The 12,580-nt window shown below is 43.6% G+C and overlaps 1 protein-coding gene across 1 annotated transcript; it reads left to right on the plus strand.

Moving 5' to 3' along the window:
- The first annotated feature begins 5,957 nt into the window (after nt 1-5,957).
- LOC115200878 (uncharacterized) lies at nt 5,958-12,244 on the plus strand. Its single transcript, XM_029763993.1, has 3 exons — nt 5,958-6,950; nt 7,917-8,060; nt 11,887-12,244. Exons 1-3 carry the CDS (start codon nt 5,980-5,982, stop codon nt 12,242-12,244), a joined length of 1,473 nt encoding a protein of 490 aa, XP_029619853.1. The 5' UTR covers nt 5,958-5,979.
- The last annotated feature ends 336 nt before the right edge of the window (nt 12,245-12,580 follow it).

Genomic DNA, 12,580 nt, shown 5'->3' on the forward strand with positions numbered 1-12,580 from the left:
TATTTCACCTTTATTTAACCAGGTAGGCAAGTTGAGAACAAGTTCTCATTTACAATTGCAACCTGGCCAAGATAAAGCAAAGCAGTTCGACAACATACAACAACACAGAGTTACACATGGAGTAAAACAAACATACAGTCAATAATACAGTAGAAAAATAAGTCTATATACAATGTGAGCAAATGAGGTGAGATAAGGGAGGTAAAGGCAAAAAAGGCTATGGTGGCAAAGTAAATACAATATAGCAAGTAAAACACTGGGATGGTAGATTTGTAGTGGAAGAAAGTGCAAAGTAGAAATAGAAATAATGGGGTGCAACGTAGCAAAATAAATAAATAAATACAGTAGGGAAGAGGTAGTTGTTTGGGCTAAATTATAGATGGGCTATGTACAGGTGCAGTGATCTGTGAGCTGCTCTGACAACTGGTGCTTAAAGCTAGTGAGGGAGATGTGTTTCCAGCTTCAGAGATTTTTGTAGTTCGTTCCAGTCATTGGCAGCAGAGAACTGGAAGGAGAGACGGACAAAGGAGGAATTGGCTTTGGGGGTGACCAGAGAGATATACCTGCTCGAGCGTGTGCTACAGGTGGGTGCTGCTATGGTGACCAGTGAGCTGAGATAAGGGGGGACTTTACCTAGCAGGGTCTTGTAGATGACCTGGAGCCAGTGGGTTTGGCGAAGGATTTGAAGCGAGGGCCAGTCAACAAGAGCGTACAGGTCGCAGTGGTGGGTAGTATATGGGGCTTTGGTGACAAAATGGATGGCACTGTGATAGACTGCATCCAGTTTATTGAGTAGGGTATTGGAGGCTATTTTGTAAATGACATCGCCGAAGTCGAGGATCAGTAGGATGGTCAGTTTTACGAGGGTATGTTTGGCAGCATGAGTGAAGGATGCTTTGTTGCGAAATAGGAAGCCAATTCTAGATTTAACTTTGGATTGGAGATGTTTGATGTGAGTCTGGAAGGAGAGTTTACAGTCTAACCAGACACCTAGGTATTTGTAGTTGTCCACATATTCTAAGTCAGAGCCGTCCAGAGTAGTGATGCTGGACAGGCGGGCAGGTGCAGGCAGCGATCGGTTGAAGAGCATGCATTTAGTTTTACTTGTATTTAAGAGCAGTTGGAGGCCACGGAAGGAGAGTTGTATGGCATTGAAGCTCGTCTGGAGGGTTGTTAACACACAGTGTCCAAAGAAGGGCCAGAAGTATACAGAATGGTGTCGTCTGCATAGAGGATGATCAGAGACTCACCAGCAGCAAGAGCGACATCATTGATGTATACAGAGAAAAGAGTTGGCCCAAGAATTGAACCCTGTGGCACCCCCATAGAGACTGCCAGAGGCCCGGACAACAAGCCCTCCGATTTGACACATTGAACTCTATCAGAGAAGTAGTTGGTGAACCAGGCGAGGCAATCATTTGAGAAACCAAGGCTATTGAGTCTGCCGATGAGGATGTGGTGATTGACAGAGTCAAAAGCTTTGGCCAGGTCAATGAATACGGCAGCACAGTATTGTTTCTTATCGATGGCGGTTACAATATTGTTTAGGACCTTGAGCGTGGCTGAGGTGCACCCATGACCAGCTCTGAAACCAGATTGCATAGCGGAGAAGGTGCGGTGGGATTCGAAATGGTCGGTAATCTGTTTGTTGACTTGGCTTTCGAAGACCTTAGAAAGGCAGGGTAGGATAGTGTTAGAGCCGAATTGGACATATTTGTATAAAAGACAGAACATTCAGAGCTCCATGTATATTTGTGTAAATATGAATGTATATGATGAAATATTAGGTACGTACCTTTATGATTTATATTTACCTGATTGAGATGTATTCACTTGTTGTTAGTGTAACTTAGTTTTTGTTCCCCCCTCTTGCCCATTCATTGTACTGCAGTAAGTGTGTTAGGATAAAAGCAGGAAGTTGGGCCTTTGGGGGGAGGAGTCCTTGCTAGACGCGGGAGCGGTATAGTTTTTTGACCATACAGACATACAGACAGGTCATATTGTGTATTTTCCATATCAAGTAACCTATGTTTTAAGTTGATTGGATATTCATTTTCCTGTTAGATATAAGAAGAATAAACATTTTTGTTGCACCATATCCCTGGATCACATTGAATGTTTGGCTTTTTGGAAACCTTGAGTGTGGACTGTATGCGTACCAAACAACCCCGCTTCAGGCTTGGGCAGTGGCTATGGTAAAGAGGAAAGGAAGCCACTACAATCAAGTCAAAAAACTCCGTGAAGGATTGCTATCGGAAGGAAATCTCCGGTTTTGGACACACGCTGGATATTGTTCTATTTGTAATTGCATTCGTACCATAAGGACAGCTCGCTTGGAAGGACTTGAACTCCTAGAATTCGCCAGCCGTGAGTAACCACTGCGAATGAATGAGCTGCCCTGTTCAATGCGATCGTTTGATCATGCATATTATGGAAGCGCAAATGTGCTTATAATTGGAATGTTTGATAAACTTGGGAATGGAATTAAAAACACAGCGCTGTGAAAACAATTAAGAAGTTTAAGTTTGGGAAAAACTGAGATCCTAAGCACAATGTAACCTAATCATATGTCTAATATTTGGCCTAACGTGGAAATGCATCCACGCAACGAATGATACTGCGTGTTCAAACTTCATTAAAGGGACAAAACGTATAAATGGATGAAATGTTTAAAACGCAACTAAAATGCCGAACTTGCACATGTTCAATTCAAAATGGGTCAATATGCTGAAATGGATGACTGTCTTAAAGCATTAAAGGAGGTCTAAAGGGGCATTACGTTTAACAATCAAACCAACAACTGTGTCATTGTAAATTGAGTGAACTAAAAGTGAATGATGGAGGATGAAATCCCAAATAAGACTCCACTGGAGAGGGCAGAGGAGCATTTAAATTCACTCTATGCAGCCCGGAGAGGCAAACTTGGAGTGTGTACACGCAAAATGAATGAAATAAAAATCCTTCTTGTTGATGGAGGAAACATTGAAACTGTGAATGAGAGTCTTGAAGCATTTGATGCTGTTCTCAATGACTTTAAGAATGCTCATGAATCTGTGCTAGAGCTGGTCACAGAGGAGGAACAAGAACAGGAGAGCATTAACTATTATCAACCAAGAATGAGAACTTATGAACATTTCCTGAAAAAGGTGGAAATATGGAAAAAAGCTGAAGTTGAGCCACAAACGCTCATTGAACCACATGACAGCATTTCCAATGTGTCAAAAACATCAAGTAAAACAAAGTATTCTAAGACGGCTTCCTCAGTGACCTCTGTACGCCTAAAAGCTGAGGCAGAACGAGCAGCTCTACTAGCTCGCCAAGCATCATTACAGGACAAGCATGCACTGGAACTGGAGAAAGCTCAACTGAATGTTAGGATGGAGAAAATGGCACTGGAAACGGACATAGCAGCATATAATGCCAAACTGAAGGTCCTGGAGAGTGTTGAGTCTACTTCTCAATCCCATGCTGTGGCAGCCCATTTACTAAGCCAAGAAGATGGAATGAACTCTTATTTTGAGAACCAGGTACCTGAGGTCTATGTGGAACCTGAACCATCACCTGTTTAGTTTGCTGCATTAGGTGCAGTTCCAAAGACCCCACTTCAAAGGGTTTTACAACAACCGACAACAAAGCCATCAAAACCTATTCAGAGGACAGTCATGAACCACACCCTTCAGCAGCCAACAGCAAGGTCTAGCAATCAACACTGCGGGTATCAGCGATAATACCAGCCATGATAACCTCTCTTCTGTCATGCAAAGGCAGAATGAAATTGCTGACCTTCTTGTACTACAGCACAAACAGGCCACACTCCCTGTTAGGGAGATACCTATGTTTGACGGTGATCCTCTGAACTTTAGGCCATTCATGCGTGCATTTGAACATGGTATAGAAGATAAGACGAGCAGTCACCAGGATAGGCTCTATTACCTGGAACAGTACACCACTGGTCAGCCCAAGGATCTGGTACGTAGTTGTCTGCATATGGAAGCCAGAAGAGGCTATGCAGAGGCTAAGAGGTTGTTAAAGGAACACTTTGGCAATGAAATCAAAGTCACCACTGCTTACATGGAAAAAGCTTGGAACTGGACAAACATCAAACCGGATGATGGAAAGGGACTGGGTGGCTATGCACTCTATCTTAGAGGTTGCTGTAACGCTATGCAAGACCTACAGAACATGGAAGAGCTTAATCTTCCCTCCAACATAAAGTTGATCATGTCAAAACTTCCCTACAAACTAAGGGAAAAATGGAGGTCTACAGCATGTGATATTTTAGAGAGAAGACACCTGAGGGCCCAGTTCAGTGACCTTGTGACGTTCATGGAAAAACAGGCCAAAATACTGCAGGATCCGTTGTATGGAGATATTCAAGATCCCCTGTCCAACAAAAAGTTTTTAAAAACCAGAACAGAAGCTGACTTTAAACAGCAGTTCAAGTCCAAGAGTAGGGGAAGCAGCTTTGCCACTGCAGTAGCTGTAGTGGCAGATTGTGACTCTGAAAAACATCTAAAAGAACAAACATTAAAAGTAAAGAGACCAGGCACCTACCCTTCTGACGCTCCCAGTATCTCATGCGTATTTTGTGCTGGAGAGCATTTATTGGTCGACTGCCAACAGGTGAAGGCACAGCCACACGAATCCAAGGTTGAGTTTCTGAGATCAAAAGGCCTTTGTTTTGGCTGTTTGATGAGAGGACACTTAAGCAAAGAATGTAAAAGAAGGATGACCTGTCAGAGCTGTCAAAGAAAGCACCCCACTATCCTGCACATTGAAGGAAGAGAGAGATTTAGATCTCAAACGGCAGATATGAGTGGTGTAGCAGTAAAGCGGGAGGAGACTGTCAGCAGTGCTCTTGTCTCACTGGAAGCTGGTGAAGATACCGGGGCCGGTACAGATTGTGCACTTGCAATTGTGCCAGTTCAAGTAAAGGTGGCAAATGGAAGCAAGTCTGTGTTAACCTATGCGTTTCTTGATTCTGGTAGCTCTGCAACATTTTGTACGGAGAGACTTATGAGGCAGCTGAATGCTAAATGCAGTGAGACTGAAATTCTGCTACGCACAATGGGGCAGGAGAGTCCTACCAAGAGCTTTGAGATATCTGGATTAGAGATTGGCAACGTGGAAGGCAACACATTTCTTGCATTACCAAAGGTCTACACCCAAAATAAGATCCCAGTGACAAGAGAGAACATTCCCACTCAGAAAGATCTCAAAAGGTGGCCATACCTGAAAGAGGTTCAGTTGAAGGAAATTGATGCCGACGTCGAACTCCTGATTGGCGTAAATGCTCCAAAGGCAATGGAACCCTGGCAAATCATAAATAGCCAAGGCAACGGACCGTATGCAGTGAAAACCATCTTTGGATGGGTGATGAACGGTCCTCTTAACAATTCTACCATGGCAGAAGAATCTGGATGTCCTACGGTGATGGCCAATCGTATCTCAATGGCCGACCTGGGGGTTCTTCTTGTAAATCAATACAACCATGACTTCCCTGAGAGAGGGTATGAAGAGAAAAGTGAAATGTCAGCTGAGGATCGTAAGTTTATGGAGATAGTATCAAGCTCCATAACCCTCAAAGACCGTCACTACTACTTACCGTTGCCCTTTCGCAACAAACAGGTAGTCCTGCCGAACAATCGTGACATGGCAAAGCAGCGGGCTCTAAATATCATCAGGAAGTTTAAGAAGGATGAAGGTTATGCTGCAGAGTACAAAGGCTTCATGGAAGAGATGATAACAAAAAGTTATGCCGAGAAGGTACCACAAGAACAGCTTCTCAGAAAGAAAGGCAAGGTATGGTACATACCACACCATGGCGTTCACCATAAGCGCAAAGGAACAATACGAGTGGTGTTTGACTGTTCATCATCCTATAAAGGTACATCTCTTAACAGTGAACTCCTTCAAGGCCCTGACCTGGCAAACACGCTTGTAGGAGTCTTGCTAAGATTTCGGCAAGAGCACATTGCCATGATGGCAGACATCGAAGGAATGTTCCATCAAGTACGTGTCCATGAAGATGACTTAGACTTCCTGCGATTCCTATGGTGGCCGGATGGTGACACTAACAAAAGATTGGAGGAGTACAGAATGACAGTACATCTTTTCGGTGCTATATCCTCTCCAAGTTGTGCAAATTTTGCACTACGAAAGACTGCAGAAGACAACTGTGAGAGGTACGATGAAGAAGTGATTCAAACAGTCAAGTCCAACTTCTACGTTGATGACTGCCTCAAGTCAGTGGCCACAGAAGAACAAGCCATAGCTCTCACAAAAAACCTCATGGATGTGTGCTCTCAGGGTGGGTTCAAATTGACCAAGTGGGTCGGCAACAGCCGTGCTGTGCTGGCTTCTATCCCTGATGAACACAAAGCCAAGCAGATAAAAGAACTGGACCTGGACAGAGAAAAGCTGCCTGTTGAAAGAGCACTTGGAATCCGATGGAACATTGAAAGAGATGCGTTTACCTTCCGAGTCATTGTCAAGAACAGACCCCTTACAAGAAGAGGTATTCTCTCTACTGTCAGCTCTGTTTATGATCCATTAGGTTTCCTCGCCCCATTCGTATTAAAGGCAAAGCAAATTCTTCAAGTGCTCTGCAAGCTAAAGTGTGGATGGGACGAAGTCATCCCCGAAGAACACTCTATTTCATGGAAGAGATGGCTCTCAGAGCTAGACCAGCTTTCCAGATTCCAGATAGACAGGTGTATGATGCCTGAGAACTTTGGTCAAGTCAAGACCGCACAGCTGCATCACTTCGGTGACGCAAGTGAGCAATGTTATGGCACGGCAAGCTACCTTAGGTTCACAAACGGTATGGGAAAGGTCCACATTGCATTCATACTGGGGAAATCAAGGGTCACTCCACTCAAGCAGATGACGATCCCCAGACTGGAACTTGCTGCAGCAACATTGGCAGTGAGAGTGGACAGGATGTTAAGGTTGGAGCTCCAAATTGAACTTGAGGAGTCAACTTTCTGGACAGACAGCCAGTCTGTGCTAAAATACATCCGCAACGATACCAAGAGATTCCATACCTTTGTGGCTAATAGGGTTGCTATGATCCGTGACCTATCGAAAGCAAAACAGTGGAGGTATTTGAACTCCAAACACAACCCAGCCGATGATGCTTCAAGAGGATTACATGTTGAAATTTTCCTGAACTCAAAGAGATGGCGCAAAGGACCAGAATTCCTGGAGAAAACAGAAACACAATGGCCAAAAGTCCCCGAGGAGCTTGGCTCCATCCCTTCGGATGACCCAGAGGTGAGAAAAGACGTCATCGTAAACAGTATATGTGTGGAAGAAAAGAGTCCGACCAGCAAACTGATTGAGTACTATTCAACATGGAACAGCTTGAAGAAAGCAGTTGCCTGGATGCTGAAACTGAAGAGACTTCTTCTACAGTTAAGCCAGAAAAGGAAAGTTCTCACACAAACTGATCCAGGTTCAGATCAGAGTCTGACAAACTCACTGAAGGAACAAATTGACAAGTTCAAACTGACATTTGGAAAAGAAAGTCTGTCTGTGGATGACCTAGATGAAGCAGAAAAGGCCATCATTCGATTTGAGCAACGACAGCACTTTAAACAAGAAATTGCACTAGTTGTGAAAGGAAAACAATGTGCCAAGAGAAATGGCTCAATCTGTAAGCTTGATCCAATTGTTGACAATGGCATTCTGAGAGTGGGAGGAAGGTTAAGCAAAGCTGCTATGCCTACGGAACTAAAGAATCCTATGATCCTACCCAAAGACTCCTACATCTCCAGACTGATCTTACTCCACATCCATGAGCAGGTTGGCCACTCTGGGAGAGGTCACATGCTTTCTAGACTTCGCCAGCGATATTGGATACCCTGTGCCAACTCCTTAGCAAGGAAGATCCTTAAGAGCTGTGTCTTCTGCAGGCGGATGCAAGCTAGAGCTGGAGAACAGAAGATGGCCGACCTTCCACAAGATCGGGTGTCACCTGATTTGCCGCCTTTCACCCATGTGGGCATAGATTACTTCGGCCCCATAGAGGTGAAGCGAGGCCGCGTTCATGTGAAGCGGTATGGTGTGATCTTTACTTGCCTTGTGAGTCGAGCTGTCCATCTAGAAGTTGCTAGTTATCTGGATACTGATTCCTGCATCAATGCCCTGCGCAGGTTCATCTGTCGAAGGGGCCCAGTCACAAGTATCAGAACAGACAATGGCACCAACTTTGTTGGAACACACAGAGAGCTAGGAGAAGCTCTGAAAGAGCTGGATCACAACAAGATTCAAAATGAATTACTGAAGGAAGGAGTGACATGGTCATTCAATCCTCCTTCTGGAGCCCACCATGGGGGGGTATGGGAGAGGTTGATCCGACTAGTGAAAAAGATCCTCTATTCAGTCCTTAAAGAGCAAGTACTGGATGATGAGGCTTTGCAGACAGCCTTGTGTGAAGTTGAGGCGATCATGAACGACAGACCAATCACAACTGTAACAAATGACCCTAATGATCTAGAACCCCTGACTCCGAACCATCTGCTTCATCTGAAAGCAAAGCCAGTCCTGCCACCAGGACTATTCCAGAGAAGCGACCTATTCTCACGAAGGAGATGGAAGCAAGTACAATATATTACTGACCTCTTCTGGAAGAGATGGATCAGGGAGTATCTTCCACTTATGCAGGAGCGGAACAAGTGGAACAAAACTAAGAGAAACTTTAGTCCTGGTGACCTTGTGGTCATCGTCGACGACACCGCCCCTAGGAACTCTTGGCTAATGGGGCGTGTGGTGGAGGCTTTGCCAGGGGCCAAAGGTCTTGTCCGGAGGGTCATGGTTAAGACCAAGACCAATATCTTACAGAGACCTATCAATAAACTCTGTCTGCTCCTGGAGGCGGCGGAGTGGGAGACACACACACACACACACACACACACACACATACACAGTGCTCCATCTTTGAATCACGTGCACCTCTGATTCGTTGATGTTGTACTCTTACATTCTTTGATGTCGTAGTCATACATTTTTTGGACGTCATACTCTTGACATTTTTGGAAGTTGAACACCTGAACACTTCAACTCAGACTGAGATCTACGGACTATTTTCCTATATGGCACCTTGTATATTTGTATATAGCTATGAACTGTAATGGTGCTCTGGTATAGAATGTTTTGTGTATTGGCTCTACGTTTGAATATTAAGTAATTGTTGTCCACTCAGTGCAGTTAACAATTAGGGGCCGGTATGTTAGAGCCGATTTGGACATATTTGTATAAAAGACAGAACATTCAGAGCTCCATGTATATTTGTGTAAATATGAATGTATATGATGAAATATTAGGTACGTACCTTTATGATTTATATTTACCTGATTGAGATGTATTCACTTGTTGTTAGTGTAACTTAGTTTTTGTTCCCCCCTCTTGCCCATTCATTGTACTGCAGTAAGTGTGTTAGGATAAAAGCAGGAAGTTGGGCCTTTGGGGGGAGGAGTCCTTGCTAGACGCGGGAGCGGTATAGTTTTTTGACCATACAGACATACAGACATACAGACAGGTCATATTGTGTATTTTCCATATCAAGTAACCTATGTTTTAAGTTGATTGGATATTCATTTTCCTGTTAGATATAAGAAGAATAAACATTTTTGTTGCACCATATCCCTGGATCACATTGAATGTTTGGCTTTTTGGAAACCTTGAGTGTGGACTGTATGCGTACCAAACAACCCCGCTTCAGGCTTGGGCAGTGGCTATGGTAAAGAGGAAAGGAAGCCACTACAGATAGATATAGGTCTGTAGCAGTTTGGGTCAAGAGTGTCCCCTCCTTTGAAGAGGGGGATGACAGCAGCTGCTTTCCAATCTTTGGGAATCTGAGACGACACGAAAGAGAGGTTGAACAGGCTAGTAATAGGGGTTGCAACAATTTCGGCAGATAATTTTAGAAAGAAAGGGTCCAGATTGTTTAGCCCGGCTGATTTGTAGGGGTCCAGATTTTGCAGCTCTTTCAGAACATCAGCTGAATGGATTTGGGAGAAGGAGAAATGGGGAAGGCTTGGGCGAGTAGCTGTGGGGGGTGCAGTGCTGTTGACTGCGGTAGGGGTAGCCAGGTGGAAAGCATGGCCAGCCGTAGAAAAATGCTTATTGAAATTCTCAATTATAGTGGGTTTATCGGTGGTGATAGAGTTTCCTATCCTCAGTGCAGTGGGCAGCTACAAACAAACACCTTTTGATTTGTATTTGTAAATTGAGGGCCTTAAGTAAAATGACTGCCATAAGGATTTGCGCAAACATGACAGATTTGGCAAACCTGCAACTCCATATTTGGAAGCGCTTAGGTCATCTGACTTTGGGCAGGGATTTGACGACAAGAAAAAGACAAGTTCTCGCGTGTAGACAAGAAGTTCTCACACATAGAAAAAAATTCTCACGGTAAAAAGCGATTTGTAGTCGAAGAAAAAAAAGTTTCCATTGATGCTTAGAAATCGCTTTCTATGGGTACAAACCTTTTTTCTATGAATACAAATCACTTTGTACACGTGATAACTTTTTTTCTATGTGTGAGTGCTTCCAAATATGGAGTTGCAGGTTTGCCATATCTGTCATGTTTGCGCATATCTCTCCTATGTGCAAATCTTTATGGCAGTCATTTTACTTAAGGCCCTCGATATACAAATACAAATCAAAAGGTGTTTGTTTGTGAATAGCGAATTGCATTTATGGATAGCGATTTACAATTGTGGAAAGTGATTTACATTTATGGATTGGTGATTTACATTTGTGGAAGGTGATTTACGTTTATGGATTAGTGATTTACATTTGTGGAAAGTGATTTATATTTGTAGATTGGTGACTTACATTTGCGAATAAATTTGGCATGATATTGATCCCATAACAATGCTTCTACAAAATGCAAGGATGGAGTTTGATAAAGTCTGCAGCTCCACAGTGTGACTTTCACCATTTTGGAATGTAAACAATTCTTCTTCTACAGGATTTAGCACATTAAACAAACAACACACATCAACACAGGACAGTGGCGCCCAAGTGGTCAACAATGGATTTACAGGATAGCCATAAGGAACTACAGAGGCCAGAACGTTTGGTGTTTTGTTGATGTCACTGAGATTTCTTCTTCTAGCCATGGTAGCCAAAATAATGGTCAACTGGAAATGTCTATACATGACCCTAAGCTTGATGGGATGTTAATTGCTTAATTCAGGAACCACACCTGTGTGGAAGCACCTGCTTTCAATATTTGTATTCCTCATTTACTCACGTGTTTCCTTTATTTCGGCAGTTACCTGTAGTAACATGGGTTTTTAAAGATATTTGTCATTAATAAAACAACATCAATTCAGCTATGAGCCTAAGCACTTGTCTGTTTCTATAGCTCTACAGCTTCCCAAAACAACAATATTCACTCCCCTTACTGTGCCCCTCGGTTCCAGAAGAAGTTATTAATCGAGCACGAAGAAACTTGTTAGCCGTCAAAGTGGCAAATAGATGGTTGATCTACGAGGAAACAAACCTGTAATAAAACACATTTATGATCTCAGTTAAAATATTTCAATTTAAAACCCTGAATTTATGGTCCTGAGCAGTTTCTTTTTAGCAGACATAACTGCTGCTATAATTATGGTAGAATATAAAATACATTGTGACTGTAAAGATTAGATTAGAAGTTTAATAGTCGCATGTACAGGGTTGCGGGGGCAGCCTGATGGTCTGGGGGTAGAAACTGTTGGCCAGTCTTCCAGTTTTTGCCATGATGCTCTGCCTGCATCTTAGTGTTGGAAGCGGGGAGAACAGGCCATGGCTCAGGTGGCTAGGATCCCTGATTATCTTCCTGGCCTTTCTGTGACACCTGGTGTATTCGGCTGAGTGTACCACCCTCTGAAGAGCCTTGCGGTTTGCGATGGTGGAGTTGACATACCAGGCTGAGATGCAGCCCGATCAGTATGCTCTCAATGGTGCTCCTGTAGAACACTGTGAGGGCACCCTGGGACAGGCCAACTTTCTTCAGCATCCTGAGGTGAAGAGTCGCTGTCATGCCTTCTTCACCACGGTTTCCGTGTGGTTTGACCGTTTCAGCTGCTCGGATATGTGTATGCCGAAGAACTTGAAGTTTTTGACCATTTCCACGGCAGCTCTGTTGATGAGGGTGGGGGCGTGCCCATGGGGGCGTGCTCAAGATGCTGAGGGGAAGAGACTGATAGTCGGACAGATTATGGGTGACAGTTGTAACTTACCTCATTAGAGAGAGAGAGAGAGAGAGAGAACATCATGGCACACATTTGTGAGTTTTCGGTGGCACTAGGGACATCTTGGTACTTTTACATAGTCCACATCATTAAGTATTTGCCTCAGGACTGTGAGCATGTTCAGTAACAGACAATTAAAGAACCCTTATCTTCAACCCTCCACACTCCAGATAGACAGAAAAACAAGGAAAACCAAGGTACTCACAATTGAATGAACAAATCAGACCTCGGACTAGTCATTTAGAACATTATACTGAAGCTTTAATCTGTTACTTTATCCACTGGCTGTGAGCCTTAGCTCTCTCTAACCACAGAAGGCCAAGTCCAACACA

Source organism: Salmo trutta, chromosome 10 (assembly GCF_901001165.1).
Source record: "Salmo trutta chromosome 10, fSalTru1.1, whole genome shotgun sequence".
NCBI classification, from domain to species: Eukaryota; Metazoa; Chordata; class Actinopteri; order Salmoniformes; family Salmonidae; genus Salmo; species Salmo trutta.